The sequence below is a fragment of the Balearica regulorum genome, chromosome 3 (genome assembly GCF_011004875.1).
Source record: "Balearica regulorum gibbericeps isolate bBalReg1 chromosome 3, bBalReg1.pri, whole genome shotgun sequence".
Lineage (NCBI taxonomy): Eukaryota > Metazoa > Chordata > Aves > Gruiformes > Gruidae > Balearica > Balearica regulorum.
Genome location: NC_046186.1, coordinates 98,041,083 through 98,059,883, shown reverse-complemented (window position 1 = coordinate 98,059,883; position 18,801 = coordinate 98,041,083). Strand labels below are relative to the sequence as shown.

Sequence of the window (18,801 nt, the reverse complement as noted above, 5' to 3'; positions counted from 1 at the left end):
GTCTGTGCAAAAAAGCCCCAGTTCTTGCATCTGTTTTAACTCAGGGGAAGCACGTAGGCCTCACTGACACACTGCAAGCTATAGTCCCCTCTTGCAAAACCAGGTAAAAGTGAACAGCATAAGCAAAGCTATTTTTAATACAGCGTCTTTGCCTAAGCATTTTTCATGAGCCTCTCTTGTGTATTGTAAGCATTCACCACCAGGAAGCCAATAATAGCTTGCAGAAGAAATTTCTGTATATAAACACTGTAGAAATGCTCAGAATACTTGATTTGTTAATGTAAATATTTTCTGACAAGCTTTTACTAAATTTTAATTTTCCTTAGATTTAATAAAGCAGCTAAGTTTATATGCCCTTGTAAGCCTTTGTTTTGCTTTTTTGTTTTGTTTTGTTTTCATACATATCTGGATTACTTTAAAATATGGCTCCACTCTGCTCGTCTTTACATTTATTGCCATTTTTAGTTTGGCCAGAACTTTGAGTAATGTCTGTTACAGTTTTTTGGCAAGCATCATTGCAACTTCAGTTGCATTCAAAAATTTATAATATTTTTCTTAAGGTTTTTTAGGTACAACATTAAAACACCTTCGATGTCCTTACACATTTGAAATGATTACCTACTTACTATTTGCAGATATGATGACAAAATCCTTCAGCAGTCAAGTTTGCCAAAGTAATTTTCTCATGTTCATTGTATTTCTCCTCCAGAGAAGGATATCCTGGAAACTACTTGTGCTGGTCCTGCACATGAGAGCAATAAAGGTCAGAAGTCATTGCAACAAAGTTCCTCTGGATCAGATCAGAACAAAAATGTGAGAACGAGCTGTTCATCTAAAGACATAGACAGTGACATGTCAAAGAACTCCTGCACTACCGGGAGTGACTGGAGCTCGGACGAGGATGCAGGAGACAATAAAGGACTGAAATCTAGGTGTGCATCAACTCTCTCAAGCCACACATCTGAAGAGAATGCCAGGTGCAGTAGAATGGGCAGTGAAATGTGTTTGACAGCATCTGATGACAGTAGTTCTCTATTTGAAGAAGAGAGTTTTGGTGTTCAGAGGACTCAGCACAAGAAGTTATACTCCTGGCAGCAAGGGGCCCAAAGAAAAGGCCAGAGCAATCCAGGTGGAAAGTCCAACTCTGATTTCACAAGTAAAAAGAAAGACCGAGATAGTTCTTCAGATGAACTGAATAAGAAATTTCAATCTCAGAGTCTAGATTATTCATCCTCATCCAGTGAGGCAAATACCCCAAGTCCAATTTTAACCCCTGCTCTGACACCCAAATACCCAATTCTAGCAACTTCTGCAGGTTCTCAATGCACAACGCCATCAGATTCTCCCTCAAATTTGCCACCTCCAAAGTTACGGACTCCTAATGTGTTTAGTATAAATTCAGCATTAGTAAAGAAACATCTAAGCCAGCCCCAGCTGAGTTCTGACAGAATGTTTGGCAGAAATAGAAATGCCATAAGCATGATACGTCCATGGAGACCTCAGGAAACAGACATTGATCTGGTGGATGGAGAAGAAACTGGTATTTTAGAGAAAATGGAGATTGGCTGTGATGAAGGAGTGTTTACCTATGACTGCACTGAAGCACAAAATGCTGAAGCCCAGGAACCTGGTGATACGACAAAAAAGGGTGCTAACAACAAACCTCCAACCCCTCCATTACATCGATTTCCTTCCTGGGTAAGTGTAATCATATATCCTACTAGTGAAACAAACTCATTTTCATGCTTCTTTTCTATGGTTTTTGTTGCTTCTACCTTTCTAATTCTCTTTGATGACAAGACGAGGCATTACCTTAATTGGAACTAAGAGGACAAACTCAGAAGCAAGTTTGATTTGAAGAACAGCATTTCTGCTGCTGAAAAACAAAGTCACTATTTTTGTAGATAAAACCAATTTTTTCATGTCACATCTAAGTTACATATGTCCTTGTGAGTATATCAAACAAGCTTGCGCCTGCATTTATTTCTTTAACACTAACAGAGCCTAAGAGTGCTGGTGTCAGTGCCTTTGCTATAACAATTGTACTACTCACAATCGAGACAATTAAGTTGACAGAAGACAACTACAGATTACGAAAGTTATTGATCACATTTGCAAGTAAAATTTTAAAGCCATCAATCAGGGAATTAAAATAGATATTAATATTTTTTACACAAAATCCAAAATTAACTGTGTCTAGACTCACTGATTCTGCACTTCCACAGTCAGAGATTTATTAATGATTCAGAGATGAAGAATATGTTAATATAACAGCTTTTCTATGTATATATTTTCGTGCATATTTTTTCATTATGGATTTTCTTATTGTGATCTTTTAACACAAAACTGTTGAAAAGTTGCCTCCATAATGGCATTTCTCTGTTCTTAACATACAGTCTTCCTTTAAAAAAATATTCTTGCCATAGTTTCTTTGGCCCATGATAGCAGTATTTTTAAAAAGTTATCTGTAAGGGCAAGCACTGTGTGGAAAAAAGGTTGGAACAGTGTATGGGTATGGTGGGTATGGCATTTAAAATAAGGATGCATTTTTCAGCTGCTACTGATAACACTATTTTATCAACCATTTTATCACATTGTTGTACTAACACAAAGACTAGGAGGCTATGGGGAGGCTAAACAGAAGAAAAGTAATTTTTGTGTTTTAATTATCTACATCTGCATTTAATTATCTACCATCAAATCCATTCTGCTTGTATAGGAAAGCAGAATTTATGCTGTAGCCAAATCTGGTTTAAGGATGTCTGAAGCTTTCACCGTGGAATCTCTTAACAAAAGTAAGTGGTTTAGCTGTTCATTGTCTCACAAACAAGAATTCTCTTCTTATGGTGATTTGTAAGCAAGGACCAAATGTCCCATGTTCCCATGTTCCTCTAAGATACTTTCATGAAGATTTAGTTATCTGCTATTTAAAAACTAGAAGATGATTGGTTATCTTTCCATTGTCTTCTATTACCTTGCCTCTTGACTTTGTGTTGAATTTGTACTTTGTTCACTCCAGTTTTCTTTGCAATTCACTTTGAAGATTCTATAGCAGGTACCAAGGTAAGATATTATACTTTCAATTTAAAAAGGGTTAACGGTTATGACTGCAATTATTTATACTCCTTAAAACCACTGTAAATTTCGAAAAGCTATAAATCTCACATCCAAACCAGTTCAGGAGTTAGTTTGCTTTTTATAGCAGTTATAGCAGTTACAGGCTGAGAGTTGGGCTTGTTCAGCCTGGAGAAAAGAAGGCTCCAGGGAGACCTTATAGCTGCCTTCCAGTACCTAAAGGGGCCCCATAAGAAAGCTGGAGAGGGACTGTTTACAAAGGCAAGTAGCGATAGGACAAGCGGTAATGGCCTTACGCTGAAAGAGGGCAGATTTAGATTAGATATTAGGAAGAAATTCTCCACTATGAGGGTGGTGAGGCACTGGAACAGGTTGCCCGGAGAAGTTGTAGATGTCCCCTCCCTGGAAGTGTTCAAGGCCAGGTTGGATGGGGCTTTGGGCAACCTGGTCTAGTGGAGGGTGTCCCTGCCCGTGGCAGGGGGGGTTGGAACTAGATGATCTTTAAGGTCCCTTCCCACCCAAACCATTCTATAATTCTGTGATTATACCATGCAAAAATTTACATTAGAATTTGGTTAATTGAGGGGTAAATTAGGAAGGTCATTTATATAATATGTTGCTTTTTTTAGGTGCTGTTTCACTAACATCATACTCCATATCCGGATTATATACATCTCTGATATATAAGAACATGACCACTCCTGTCTATACCACTTTGAAAGGGGTAACTGTATTACTGTTAAAAGGAAATTTTTAAATACCATTAGGCTTCTCATCCAGGAACTTGATGGTTCCCATTTGATGCTACCATGCCAAATATGTCATAAGATGATGGTTAGAGATCACAGAACCCCAGAAGTAATGAAAATGTCAAATAGCTGGAAAAAAAATTATTGCTGCTTATAAAATGTTACCAGCCCAGGTCAATTCTTCTTAGGTTCCTTGCTGATTTTTTCTAAAGGCTTGTTAATTATTAAACAGAGCCACATGGCGTTCAATGCCATAATTAAGTGTGCGTATGTGTAGAAATGTCTTTGTGTCAGTGCCAAAGCTGTTTGTAGTCGGATAGCCAGCAGTAACTAATTACAGCATTGTTTGTTTTCTGGCAGCCTTTTGTGATTTGGAAAGACCCATGCCTTGAACTACCTCAGGTTTCTGTTTTAAAGTGTGGGGGTGGTTGAGGATACAGAGGGCAGAGGGAATTCAGTTTCATGTTGGTATTTGTGTGCCAAAACTCACAACCCAAGTAAGAACAGCTTTGAATGTTAAGAAGCCGGCAGAGCTCTGCCACACTATGAAAGAAATGACTGATACCCTTTATGCAAGGTATCAAAGAACGTTGTGTTAATTTCTGCAGAAAGCAACTCAAATAAGCAACAGCCCATTTATAGATGACTCGTCAGGATCTGAGGAAGAAGACAGCTCTTGGTCCAGCTCAAGGACTACTGAGTCTGATTCTCGAAGCAAAAGTAATCCGGGTAGTCCTCGGGCTATGAAACGAGGTAGGCAAAAAACATAAGAACAAATAATTTCTGGGAAGTTTGGAAAACTGGCCAGTTCTTCCTTAAACAGCATGGACATCTTATATCTAGACTTCTATGTCAGCTATCGAAGCCTAGCTCTATTAATCATGCAGGAGAAAGGGCTGTTATACATGGCTTTGTTTTTATTGCTGTTATTATAGGTGACTTTTTAAGGCATTCATCTAGTAGCTGGTTGTTGTCCTGAGGGCAAAGTGACTTGTACATTTAAAGCAAGAAGCTCCATTCTATTGATACTCTGTCATGCCAAGGACTTCCTTGACATTTAATTGTAGGCAGGTAAAAATGACCTAGAAAAGGGTAATTGCCATCAGAAAAAAAACCCCACATATAATCAAGTTTATAAAACAAGGTAGCAGTTTAACGTGATCAGAAAGCAGGTGGAAAAGTTCCCTCAACACAGTAATTAGTTGTGTCATCTCATGCAGTGTGGTGGGTTGACCCTGGCTGGAGGCCAGGTGCCCACCAAGCCGTTCTATCACTCCCCTCCTCAGCTGGACAGGGGAGAGAAAATATAATGAAAGGCTCGTGGGTCAAGGTGAGGACAGGGAGAGGTCACTCACTGATTACCATCATGGGCAAAACACATTCAACTTGGGGAAAATTAATTTAATTACCAATCAAATAAGAGTAGGATAATGAGAAAATAAATCTTAAAAAACCTTCCCCCTCCCCCCTTCTTTCCAGGCTTAACTTCACTCCTGAATTCTCTCCCTCCTCCTCCCAGCGGCACAGGAGGACGGGGAATGGGGGTTGTGGTCAGTTCATCACACGTTGTCTCTACTGCTCCTTCCTCCTCTGGGGGACGACTTCTCACACTCTTCCCCTGCTCCAGCGTGGGTTCCTTCCACGGAGTGCAGTCCTTCAGGACCAGACTGCTCCAGCCTGGGTCCCCCACGGGATCACAAGTCCACTCTCCTGAAGTGGGCTCCTCTCTCCATGGGGCCACAGGTCCTGCCAGGAGCCTGGTCCAGCGTGGGCTTCCCACAGGGTCACAGCCTCCTTCGGGTGCATCCACCTGCTCCAGCATGGGGTCCTCCATGGGCTGCAGGTGGATATCTGCTCTACCATCAGCCTCCATGAGCATGGGCTGCAGGGGGACAGCCTGCCTCACCATGGGCTTCTCCCTTCTTAACCACAAAACACACATGTATGTATCTTTGTTGAGATCACATTGTTTAAAAATCCAGGCAGTCACAAATTCCACTGTGCGCATAATTAGCTTGCTGCGTATTTGTTATTAAGGATCGTCCATGAGAAGAACCCACTTTGAAAGCCCAGGTGGCTTACCAAAGCAATAAAGCTTTTTTCTAATATAAAATTGGCAAATGAGTTTGGACATTAATGAAACAAAGGAAACAAGGCATATTCATTTCCCTCTTGCAGAGTAAGCTGACAGAGTAGAACACTAGTCAGAAAGTAAAACTTTACAAACAGACATGCTCACACATTTGAAAATAATTATTTCTATAATAAATAAGGGAGAAGTTTGAATTTTTATTGCTGATTAACTAGAATTGAAAATAGGGTGCATTTTTTTCAGGGTTAAAGCTAATAAACTTTTAAAAAAATAAATCCTGAAATCTGGAATTCAGATTTTTAGAAATCATCAGTATAAAAACGCATACAAATCGCTAAATAAAGACAGTCACCTACAACCTCAACATATAGCAGATCTTGAGCACAGCTTCTTAGTAAACAAGCAGTTGCATGAGAAATCCAGATACTAGAGTGAATGATAGAAAGGGGAAGGGGAAAGTTGCTTAGTTTAATTAAAGAACTTGTATGTGTTTTCTAGAGAATGAGTACGATGCATGGCACTAACTCCCTCCTTAAAAAAGGTGTTGTAATGTAACAGAAGGTGATAATATATAGAAGACATTTATTTGTTGTTTCATTCACAAGTGACTTAAACTCTGTTTAATTATGAAGAAAATGGAATTCAGGTATTAGCACTGTGCTAATATTTTGATACGCTGATACTTAAAAAAATGCTTGGTTCTCGATGGATTTATCTTGATACTTGTGTTTGCCTGCAGATCCTACTCAGATATTCATTCTGCATGGATATTCTGATCTCATTTGTTTCTAATGTAATAATAATAAAAAAAAGAAACATCTTTCTTCTTTTAACTCAGGGGTGTCTCTGTCTTCTGTGACCTCAGAAAGTGACTATGCTATTCCTCCAGATGCATATTCAGTAGATACAGACTGTTCAGAGCCAGAGCAGAAACTTCCGAAGACCTCTTCCTCATCTAGTGATAACGGAAAAAATGTGAGTACTGAAGTTCTGTGAAGAAGTGTACCTGTGGTGCTGTGTGTATATTTATGTTCAAAGTGGCTACCAAGTCACTATATTCAGTCTTGCTGACTCACAGACTGCCTTATGAGTACAAATAGCAAAATATACCAACAATAAGTTAGCCATATAAGACTATAATGATTGAAGGAAAGTGGAGGATAATTCTGAGCTTTCTATATAATGAATGGAAATAGGCAGATAATTCCAGAAGAAAGTTCAAAGTACTTAAGATTTTCCTTTCTTGGAACCAGATCTTATATCGAATTGCATATGAAATACTAAAATCACCTTATTTGAATATTCAGGGAAATAGGACATTCCACTGAAGGCACTGGAGGCATCAGTAGAAATCTATGTCCAGTAATATGTTTCTATAGCATTGCTCGTACAGGGAAAACAACTTTAGGCAGTAGAGAAACCATAAGTAGAGTAACATGTGAGGACAGGTCAAAGAAACCAAACCATTATGGGGTACTGGTCTGTTTTTTAATGGCCTATGTTAGTAGTTAGTGTCTTGACATGCAAGTGGATTGACTGCCTGGTGATTAAAATAATTTATTTTAAGCTTTCTTCACAAAGCAAAACTGTGAACTCTGTTCTACAGGTGTACACACTAGAAGTATGTCTGTGTGGAGCTCTGAATTACACTGCTGTATATATGGTGTGTAGGTTAGGCCCTGAAGTTGGGAAAAAATATATTTACATTATATTCATTTTGTTCCTTGTTTAATATAAATAACCAGAACGTAAAAACAGGAATCATCATATTCTTCATTCTTTTGTATAGTTCTGGGCAAATCCCTTACTCTCCTTCATGACATTAATTACTTATTCCAGATGCATGTCATTTGTCTTAATTGATGCTTGTAAAAACTTTGTTGTTGGACTAAAAGTCTCATCAAATACTGTAATTATTATTTAGCATGCTTTAAAGTAATTAAAATATCTGTATATGTGTGTGTGTATTTATACATATCTTTGAGGGGTATATGTGTGTACCTAACTACTTTTTATCTAACTTCTGAATAATCAGGAACCTTTGGAAAAATCTGGATATCTGTTAAAAATGGGTGGTAAAGTAAAGACCTGGAAACGACGGTGGTTTGTGCTTAAAGGAGGCGAATTACTATACTACAAATCTCCAGTAAGTACATGCAACTTACTTGCTGTTTAATATTAGGTTGTTTTTACTGAGAATCTAGGGCTGCTAGAAGGAAAAGAAATGCATTCCTGGTGTCTGAGCTGTTAGAGAGTAATTCATGACTCAGTTCCTCAAGAGGTGTAGAAAGTACTCAATGTCTAACTAGGAAGTGTTTATCAAGACTAATGGTTAAATGAGATCTATAATTATTTATTGCTATTTTTTGGTAGATTTAAAATATTCTTTTTCCATTCTTTCCATACAGAGTGATGTCATTCGAAAACCTCAAGGTCAAATTGAGCTAAATGCATCTAGCCACATTGAAAGGGGTGATGGAAAACAAACAATTCAGGTGCCTGCTTTTCCCATCTGTGTTTCAGTGGGTATTGATTCCCTCCATCCCCAAAAACAACCTCTTGTTCCAGTCCCTATTGCACTGGAAGTCCAAGTGTGGACTTGGAATTAATCAGTGCCCTTTGTCTGAAAGCAAAGAATCATTTCAGTTACAGACACTATAGAAAGGCCTACATGTAGTCTTGTTTGTATTGCAACAAAAGTCAGATCATCACATATGAGATATAAATGAAGAGAGTAGTCTTGGGGCCAGCCATTAGGGTTGAGAGAAGTTGTTTGTCTGAAAGGAGATAAATTGAGTTTTCTGAACTCTGCTGTCCTGGAACTTTTCAGATAAAGCCTTAGAAAGGCTCTGTCTGCTCTTCCTGGCCACAGACTGTTCCATTAATGAAAAGTACTTCGGGGAAAATAACCCCCCCAAAGTTGTGAAACCATATTGTGTAGTATATATTACAACCCCCACACTGTGGGGTCAAATGTATAATGTTCTTAAAGCTAAAGACTCTTCTGTTACTACACAGCTGACCACAGAAAAGCGAACATACTACCTAACTGCAGATTCTCCCAACATCTTAGAAGAATGGATCAAAGTACTACAGAATGTTCTTAAAATACAGGCAGCCAGCCCACTTTTCATACAGCCTGAAATCAAGCCAACCATGAAAGGATTACTTACAAAGGTAGGAACACTTGTCTTCCCCTAATCTCTTAAGAGTAATATCTGGATGAAAATGGCCCTACAATAAAATAAATACAAGGAAATCATATGTGTATTTGCTTTCCCAGTACTTTACAATGTGGATAATCCACAAGGACTACCAACTCATTTACTTTGGGCAATAACTGTTTGATTTGATTTGGTTTTTCTTTTTTGTCTTTTTAATTCATTTTTTCCTGTGTTGAGTTCTCCATTTGCACTGTCCTAGTTCAGCATATGTTTCAGTAGCTAATTGACTTACCTTATTTCAGTGGCATACTCTCTTTTTCTGTATTACTCACCAGGACAGATTATTTCAAGCTAGTAAGAATATTGTATAAAAGGATTTTTTCTCTTTTATTTCTTCCATTTCCTTAACTTCCACTAATTTATGCTTGAAAGGCAAATGAAAATCTCACATTGGGTTTACTAGGCTTTAGACAAGGATCTAATGCTTTAATTCTTATGCCCTTAATAGTTACGCAGTTTTAATTATTTGTCTAGTAACTAATTATTTGTCTGGTGGAAAGGAATTTGAACCAAGGCATTTGTTCCCAACATCACCAAAGTTGAGAAATGGTGAAATGTGGTCTGTATTTCTCTGGCTGTGCTTATTCCTAATGTTCTGTAATTTCAGGTGAAACATGGATATTCCAAACGAGTTTGGTGTACCCTAGTTGGAAAAATTCTGTATTATTTCCGTAATCAAGAAGACAAGGTAAGTCCCTTGTTTCCTCAGTGAATGGAAGATAACATACTGAAGTAGGCTTTAAACAGTAAGTTACAGCTTTATTAAGGTACAATTGGCCTGGGTAGTATATGCCCATTTTATCTTGATAACCAAACATTTAGACTTCACAGATTGTCAACTTGGAAGGTTCCTATTTAATAGGCAGTAATCCAGGGCATGCCCGTTGGTCATCTTCTCCTACAGGACGTGACAGATACTCTGCATCTTCTTATCCCTAGCCAAAGGGGAACACTGATGTGCTGGCAGTTCAGGTCTCCCTTTCTGACAGGCATGAGACTCATCAGAAAAGACCTGGCTATCATTTACTTCTGGAAGCTGACCCTTTCTAATATATGTTCGCAGTGGGCATTGACTGCAAGTTTCAAGAAATTATCATCGTAGTGCTGCAAGAAAGGAAAAAAAAAAAAAAAAGCCTAGCAGGATGCAGAGTTTGCTGCTTTGCAGATGTGTGTCTGTGGGGGAATCTGTTCCCATTCCCCATCAGTATTTCAGAAAAGGAGCTCACTGTCTACAACCGATGAGGTGCAAAAGGAAGGGATGATAAAATTCTTTCTAAATCCTGGGGAAAATACTGTTTGAGGAAGAAAAGGAAGAAATGGGATCCAATCAGCTTTAAGTTAACCTCCCAACATCCCATATCCTGTAGGACACAAGGAGCTAAGGAAGAGCAAGACTTGGCTCTTCCACATTGGGCCTGACCTTTAGTTCTCTACCCACACTTCTCAATATTGTTGGTCCTAATATTTCCAGTCAACTTTACCTAGAGAGACAGGACAAAGGACACTTCCTAGTCATACTTTTCACCTGTCCTTTCGCTCCCAAGGCATTGTATTTTGTCATCAAGAAACTTCTTGTGAATATTTCCCTCACATTTGGAACAAGTTTTGCTGCCCTTTTAAAGCAAAATTGAAACTAATTTGGTAGCTTGTAATAGAATAAGAATTTAGCTTTTGTAAGCAGAATATGTATGAAAAGTTTTCCAAAGCTCATTCATTTCGAATGTCAACAATTTGCTAAGTGAAAACACGTTTGCTGTAGCTGAATGTGTCTGTGTGGAAACAAATTACACAATCTGCAGTTGTGCAGTAATGGAGTCCATTTAAGTGGCCTCCTTTCAAAATGGCATTCAAATTAAAAAAAATCAGCCAACTGTGTTTTAGTTAAACTTAGTGAATAAATCAGTCTTGAGACGGCATCTCTTGATTCTCAGAATCTTATCTTGTTCAAAAAGTTGAATGCCTCAGAAGCACTACAGTAAATACAAATCACCACATGCATCTTTACTCCTTACTAGTGAGAGCACTGGAATAAAGAGCCACTATGTGATGTTTCTTCAAAATGATTATATTATTAACTGCTCACCTAATCAAATGACTATTCAAGAAACCCACTCTAGATTGAGTCAAACTTGACAGCTACTCTCCCGTATTGTATTTTCAATTTTTAAACATTTTTATTGAGAAGCCTCATCTGCTTTTCACTGATGTTGATATTTCAAGACAACTTACTTCAGGCTTACACTTGAATGTGGCACAAGTAAGATGCTAGTTACTGTACTGCCCCACTATCCTTTTACCAAAGGGAAATAAACATTCCTCTCTGCTGAATCACTAAGCATTGCTTGACATCACAAACAACAAAGAAACAGTAGCCAAGGCTTCTTCACTACACCATTAAACACTCTTTTGAACATCCTGATGTCTGAACAGTTAGAGAAAGAGCAGTGGTGCTGTGGGAAGGAACAGAGCTTTGCATAAAATAGCCAGTAAGGACTGTTGTCCACTGTCAGTCCTATCACCCAGTTGTGAAGGTGGCATGCTGTATTTGTGTTCATTGTGGGTTCCTGTTGATAATGACTATGAAATAATAACTTCTGTGAAAATTTCCTTTTAAATTACTTTTCATAGAAAGTATTTCCTGATAAATGATCATAAGTACCTCTACAATTTAAGACTGAAGTACAGTGATCTATCAGACTCAAGAATGAAACCAACTGAGAAGGTCTACCACACAAAAAATTTACCTTTTGAATTTATAGCATGAACAAAGGAGATACGTCAACACTGCACTGCTGTCCTCTGAAGTAACAAGATTATAATTAAAGATCTAGGCTTGACCCAGGGAGTTTTTGCTTGGAACCAGGTCTGGAAACTCTGAAGAATTACTTCTCTCACCCTAACAGACATTTAATGCATTTACTAGATACAGAAGCAGACCTGGAAAAGAATTCTTAAAAATCTCCCTTTCAGACTTCAGCACATATCACTCTCCTTCTGCTGTCTGCAACAGCTGGCTTATCTGACATTCCTTGGCAGGACTGAGAATCAATAAATGTAAATGGGTTTTGATGGTAGTTCATGTTTTTATTTCTATTTGTAGAATAAGGAATAAAAATTAGTGTGCGCTGAAGGAAATATTTACTCTCTTACTTCTGATATTTACTTTTAGTTTCCTCTTGGTCAAATCAAGCTTTTTGAGGCAAAGGTTGAAGAAGTTGATAGATCATGTGATTCTGATGAAGATTACGAGGCTAGTGGTCGCAGTTTATTATCAACACATTACACTGTTGTTATCCACCCTAAAGACCAAGGACCCACTTATCTTCTTATAGGATCCAAACATGAGAAGGTAATAAAAGCATTTTTTAATTGACTTTCAGTAACACGTCTATGAGTCTGGTGCTGTGATACAAGTATTTCTTAAAGATGAGGAGGAGGGGGACCTATAAGTCATCTGTCTTATAGTTTGATATAATAAGCAAGGAGAAGGTTCTGCTTCATTAACATTGATCAGAGTCTGTCTGTGAACCAATGCTAGTGAAGGTAATTTTAAACCAGATGAAAATAAGCAGGCTTGCCTACATAAGGAGATGGTGCAGAATATCAAATATGCTGTAATCGAAGAATTTTGCTCACATTACACTAAGTTGTACACAGACCTGTAGCAGACCTTCATGAGAAGTTTTGGGATACTGTTATCCATGTTCACTGATAAGACAAACAGTAGAGAAGACTGTAGTGCCCTACTGAAGTGAAGAGAAAATGAAAGGTATGATTAAAACCATTTTTATTATTATTGCTTCACTGTTCTCAAGTAATTTTGTAGACCTCATTTTGCTTTCTATCCTTATCCCCAGGTTAGCAGGATCTGGCAGTAACAAAAAGGCACTTACGTTAGTTTTCTGAAGAGGGAAGAACACCTTGATAGATAGTCATGATTTATGAGGGTAAAAGACTTCTGAAGAGAGCCCTGTCCAATGCTCGTTACTTAATACTTGTAACATAAAGTCACAATGAATACAGGTGTTGAAGCCCTTTGGGCTTCAACAGGAGCGTATGGCAGTGTTTCTTTCAAGTTGAGAGCAAGATATTGATGAAGCAGCTCGTTCCAACACAGAATGAGTGAGCTGCTGTGTGTTTTTCTACTTTAGGACACGTGGCTTTATCATTTGACAGTTGCAGCTGGAAGTACCAGTGTAAACGTTGGATCTGAGTTTGAACAACTTATTTGCAAACTGTTAAATACGGAAGGTGATACCAGTAAGTTTGGTTTTGTTTCAACATACTAATCTTCTAATGGTTATTTACCGAGTGTACTTATGTACTGAATTAATTGCAAAACCCACATATTTTATCTGTTTAGCTTCTCAGATTTGGAGACATCCTACCCTTTGCCACAGCAAAGAAGGAATTGCTTCCCCTCTTACAACGTTGCCATCAGAAGCCCTACAAACTGAAGCAATTAAATTATTTAAGGTAAAACCATAGCAGATGCCTTATTTATTTACTGAGTTACTATTTTAACTCTATTACTAATTAGCTCATAATAATTATATTATTATATTATTATATTAGCTCAAGAATGGCTGCTAATTGACTTACTAGAGATGTTCAACAGATAAGATAAAAGAAAGAAGTTTACTTTTATCTTCAGTGGAGGTAACTAATGGACAGTAGCAGAATGTCCCCACACTGTCTCACCAAAGAGTATCACTTCCTATGTAAAGAGATCACTTTTAGCTGTGAGGGAGCAGTTTAGGCTTCAACTTTTGGCCTTTCTACTGAGGTTATTGATAAAGTGCAAGTTAGTCAAAAAATCTGCGGCCATCATGGGTGAAAATAATTTTATCATGAAGTTCATAAGCCCCAGAGAACCTAACAGCATGGATGGATACCTGTATTCAGAGCACTTAATCTGAAATACTATTTTTTCAATTAGATTTCAGGAAGAGCAAATGGTAGGTGAAAGTTTTGTTGTAAATATATTTAAATCAGCTAGAAGATGTTTAAAAATCTGAAGAAAAACAAAACAAAGCCAAAGTTTCTAGTTTAAGCAAGTCACGGATTATTTCAAATTGAGATAGAAGGCAGAGATTCTACTGCTCTTTTTAATAAAATATTTTATTCATATGAAGTAGCTATTCTTAAAAGACTGATTAGGTATTCTAGTAATATAAATATAGAAACTATTACAGAGTAAAATTATTGAAAGTATATCACAACAGTTTTCTCAATTTTCATACACCTCTAAAAATACACCTTGTGTATCTCTGAGTAGTAGTGGAAATTTTTTATGATTAAGAGACATGTAATGGTTCATAATTGCTGTGCCGCAGTTAGCTTCTTGAGAATTCTTGTATGCCAGTAAAACCTTATATCCTTCACGGTGAAAGGCCTGATAGGTGGTTGGTATCTCTGAGAGGGAGTATGCTGCAAGGCCATTAACCTTCTTTCTCCTCTTTCCTGCCCTCACTCAGGTAAAACTACTCCTGAACATTAACTAATAGCCAGGCTATAAAGTCTAGTTCAGAGACAAAGTAAAATCTTGCTGTTCCTTTTTCTGTACATTGTTGAATAAACTACAAGTTGGAAGTCATAGCACTTGGATAAATGAACTTTCTCCACAGAACTTAGACAAGTCTAAAGACCAAATTCCCTGAAGCATCAACTATCTGGAGAATTTTCATGTAATGGTTCGAATCTAGAAAGGAATTCAAGACAAGCACCATGTGTTTGTTCAGTCACAGCCACTTGTAGGCAAACTTTCCAGCTTGTTTCTCTGAAATGTTTGAAGCACTTTAAAGAAGTACATCCATCTTATTTTCTGGAATCCTGCAGCACGGAAATTGAAAACGGACTGTACTTCTCTGATAAAAATAAATTTATATCTATTTGGAAATCACTTTCTGAATATATTTCAGACCTAATTCAAATCACAGACACTTGCCTAAAATAAATAAATGATGACTTTATGACCTTTATCGAAACTTTGTATAAATCAGTTTAAAAGTCAGGTAGGGAATTGATTAGATCAAGTCATGTTTCAGTTATTCCACTGCTGACAAAAATTAGTCCTATGCACCCACATATTTTCAGATAGACTAGATGTAGATTGGGCTTCCATCCATTTCTTGTATTTTTCTTATATACCTTGAAAATTCATCAGCTATTATATAGAGTGAATGCAATGAGTGATACGTAACGTTTCCTCTAATACGGCACAACAAATGCTTAACACCTGGCTTTCCTAAGACAGTATGGGCGATAGGAAAGGTTATACTTATACACAGTAAAAACAGCACTGAAAGCGAAGATGTAAAACAAATGGCTCTGAGTTACGGTTTTCTTATCTGTGTATATTCTGCCATGTTGTGCTCACTACTTGTACGAGCATTTTGCGCTGGCTGCCACTGAGAGCTGTGCACTTGGCATTTTAAAGTCCTGTAGAGGGGTAAGCTATGTTCAACCTGTCCTTAAACTTGCCTGCCACCCCAACTGTGGCAACTCCTGCTAAAGCTCGCTCCATTAGATATGGAGTGAAAAGCATGTTTTTTAAGAGGTGTTTTTATCTTAAGTGTCTCTGTATAGCTTTTCATCCATTCTGGCCCCTTTTCACCCCTTTTTCCAGGGCCAGCAGGGTTTTCTTAGTTTACTGGTAAACTGACTAATGGTGACTTCAATTATAGCACGCTTTTGTTATACAGAACATCTAAAAGATTCGTTAGAGCTGTGTTGGTATGTAAACTCACTTGCTTATTATTTTATATCTAGACATGCCAGTTGTTTATAAATGCTGCAGTGGACTCTCCTGCCATTGATTACCACGTATCTTTGGCCCAAAGTGCTTTGCAGATCTGCCTCACACATCCTGAACTTCAAAATGAGATCTGTTGTCAGCTTATTAAGCAGACTAGACGTCGACATCCACAAAACCAGGCAGGACCGATACAGGTAACCCAGTATTTATTTTAATGGTATCTGTTTCAACAGCGCAGACTGTTTAGAGTGGTAAAGGGGCTCCACACTTCTGTAGCTTTTTTTTTTACTTAAAATCAGATAAAAACCTGAAATAATATCTTATTACTACTGTGTCTTCCTGAAACAGAGCTTATGCTATCCTCCATCAAAAGTATGATAGAGTATATCTGTGCCTGTGTTGTTTTTAAAGGCTGGACATACAATGGGCTATCTTCAAGTAAATTGTTAAGTAAGACATCGTGTATGGAACCTAATTCTCTTTTACTGCATCTTTCCCAAGAGAGGTGCTGCATCATACATATAGAGCAATGAAAATATACCAAAATATTGAATAATTGTTTTTTTCAATAGTTACTATCTGCTTGGTGGGAGGAAAATGTCTTATGGGTTGCTTCATAATATATATAATAGAAGAGGCGAATTAGTGCTTGGGCCTTGCAGCCTTATTATTTGTATAAAAAGCATTTAATACACAGGAAAAAAACTGATCTGCTTTCTCATTCCAGACCTGAAAGAAACCTGCTTTACACAAGTAAAATAGAGAGCATTTTGGCCTTCCAATGAGATGACATGCTTATTTACTCAGCTTTTTCTCTGTGCTTTGTTTTTTTTATTCCTATTTACAGCTGTCTGTTACTCAACTTGGCACAGTAAGCTGCAGTGCTGGCCAGCAGCCACAGCAGGAAGTTTTACTTTGTAAGATGTTTAAAACAGTGAATGTCTTCTGTTTGTGCAGGGCTTGCAGCTCTTGGCTCTCTGTGTTGGACTCTTTCTGCCCCAGCATCCATTCCTTTGGCTTCTTAAACTTCACTTAAAGAAGAATGCAGATTCCAGGTGTGCCTGAATGTTATCACCCAGCTAGTTGACTACTTTTTCTAAAATACCTTATTTTCAATCTTTCATTTAATATTTCAGATATTTTGACATATTAAATTTGAGTAGAATTGTGCTTCAGTGCTATTAAAATGTAGTACATGTGACTTCTATGCATCACTTGGGAAAGTTATCCTTTTTTTTTGAAAAATACTCTGCAGTGGAACTCTGACTGTATGTTGCAAAACCATGAAAACCAAAATATGGCAGTTACACAAAACACCCTGAGCCATGTTCATCTTTGGCACAATTTTGTTGGGTCTCGGTGGACTAACTCTCTTTGTAATTCCACATGGAAAAATGTGTTGGAAATCTTGCAGTGAAATCTGAGTAATCCTCCGATTTGGCACCCCCAGAGAGATTTACTCACAGTTTACTATCCTTTCAATCAGTTCCCAAGAAATGTCTTATTTCTCTTTTTGTCACAGGACTGAATTTGGGAAATATGCAATATATTGTCAGCGATGTGTAGAGCGTACCCAGCAGAACGGAGACCGAGAAGCCAGACCTTCCAGAATGGAAATCCTTTCCACTCTTCTAAGAAATCCCTACCACCATTCACTGCCCTTCAGTATTCCAGTTCATTTCATGAATGGCATATATCAGGTAATGTCAGGCAGACCACAAAATCTGAGCTCTCCCAGCCCCTTGCTATTAGCTCATACATGAAGTAGTACACCAGAAACAGAATGGTAAGTGTTAAGGTAAACATGGTTTAAGTTTCATCCTGTGCCAGTGCTAGCAATGGCAGGCACAAGGTAACTGAATCAGATTTGATCAATGAAGAGTAAAGGTTTGAGGGAAAATCTTTAAAAGAAAGAAAAAAAAATCAAAACCTCTCAAGAGTGAGAAATAATAAAGTTCTGTTTCTTATTTAACCTGACCTTCAGCTGAATGAATTAGACTGAAGAACAGGGAAAGGTATTAAATTCCACTTCCTTTCATCAGACATCTTGAAAGTTAAATATCTCAGTGAAGGCCTGGAAGCACACTTTTAACTCCCATTATCAGTCATGAAGGATAACCATTTGTTACAGAACAAACACAACTTCATTCTTATTCTTTTGGGACTTAGTCAAAGCCTGTAGGAAATTTTCCATGGGCTTCCATGCAGTCTGCTTCACATCCTGGTTTGTGTTTCTAAACGTGACAGCTGGCTGAAATAGTTTTTTTAAAAATTCACAGTATTCGTAGACAGAAAGCAAGTTTTTGAATGAAATCAAAACTATACCAAATAAACGTTCCATTTCAGGTCACAGAAGAACTCTGCTTTTTTTCCCCTCTACATTTCTTAATTGCTTACTCCTTGCCCAGTAAAACAGAAAAAAACCACATGTATTTAAATCATCCTAAAAGGTTTCAAAATTGATGTTTGAAGAAGAAAAGGAGTAACTGCTCATTAGTTATTTTTTGCTCAAAAATGTACACTTAAGAGTTATGAAAACTGTAATAAACTAAATCAATTACTTCAGTGGGATCAGCAAATAATCAATTATAGTGGTATTGAAAACTCTTGTATTCATCTCTAAAGCTAGATTCAACAGGTATTTTTTTAAGTCCCACCACTGAGAAGCCCAAAATAAAAGTCCAATATCCTTTTTCATGATATTTCTTTACAAAAAAGAGGTAAGGGGCTTTCTTCAACATATCAAATACAGGAAAACACCATCAAAGTAGATATAAGAGAACATCAGCAACTAGTATCTGTATAAAAGCCATTTGCCATCTCTTGCTAAAATGCTTTAATACTAGTAACAACAGACAAAAATCCAGATTTGGGAAAATAAAACTTAGAAGGCTCTCTGTATTA

The 18,801-nt window shown here is 37.6% G+C and overlaps 1 protein-coding gene across 10 annotated transcripts in view; it reads left to right on the top strand.

Moving 5' to 3' along the window:
- Positions 1-18,801, top strand: part of PLEKHH2 (pleckstrin homology, MyTH4 and FERM domain containing H2) — a 58,687-nt gene that overhangs the window by 25,716 nt on the left and 14,170 nt on the right. For all 10 annotated transcript variants that reach the window (XM_075749119.1, XM_075749120.1, XM_075749123.1 and 7 more), the window contains 15 exons: positions 710-1,698; positions 2,720-2,795; positions 3,705-3,799; positions 4,433-4,577; positions 6,755-6,891; positions 7,952-8,062; positions 8,325-8,411; positions 8,935-9,093; positions 9,748-9,828; positions 12,310-12,489; positions 13,292-13,400; positions 13,504-13,616; positions 15,912-16,091; positions 16,855-16,952; positions 17,420-17,597. In XM_075749119.1, the coding sequence (XP_075605234.1) occupies positions 710-1,698; positions 2,720-2,795; positions 3,705-3,799; positions 4,433-4,577; positions 6,755-6,891; positions 7,952-8,062; positions 8,325-8,411; positions 8,935-9,093; positions 9,748-9,828; positions 12,310-12,489; positions 13,292-13,400; positions 13,504-13,616; positions 15,912-16,091; positions 16,855-16,952; positions 17,420-17,597 (2,738 nt within the window). The remainder of the gene's footprint in view (positions 1-709; positions 1,699-2,719; positions 2,796-3,704; positions 3,800-4,432; positions 4,578-6,754; positions 6,892-7,951; positions 8,063-8,324; positions 8,412-8,934; positions 9,094-9,747; positions 9,829-12,309; positions 12,490-13,291; positions 13,401-13,503; positions 13,617-15,911; positions 16,092-16,854; positions 16,953-17,419; positions 17,598-18,801) is intronic.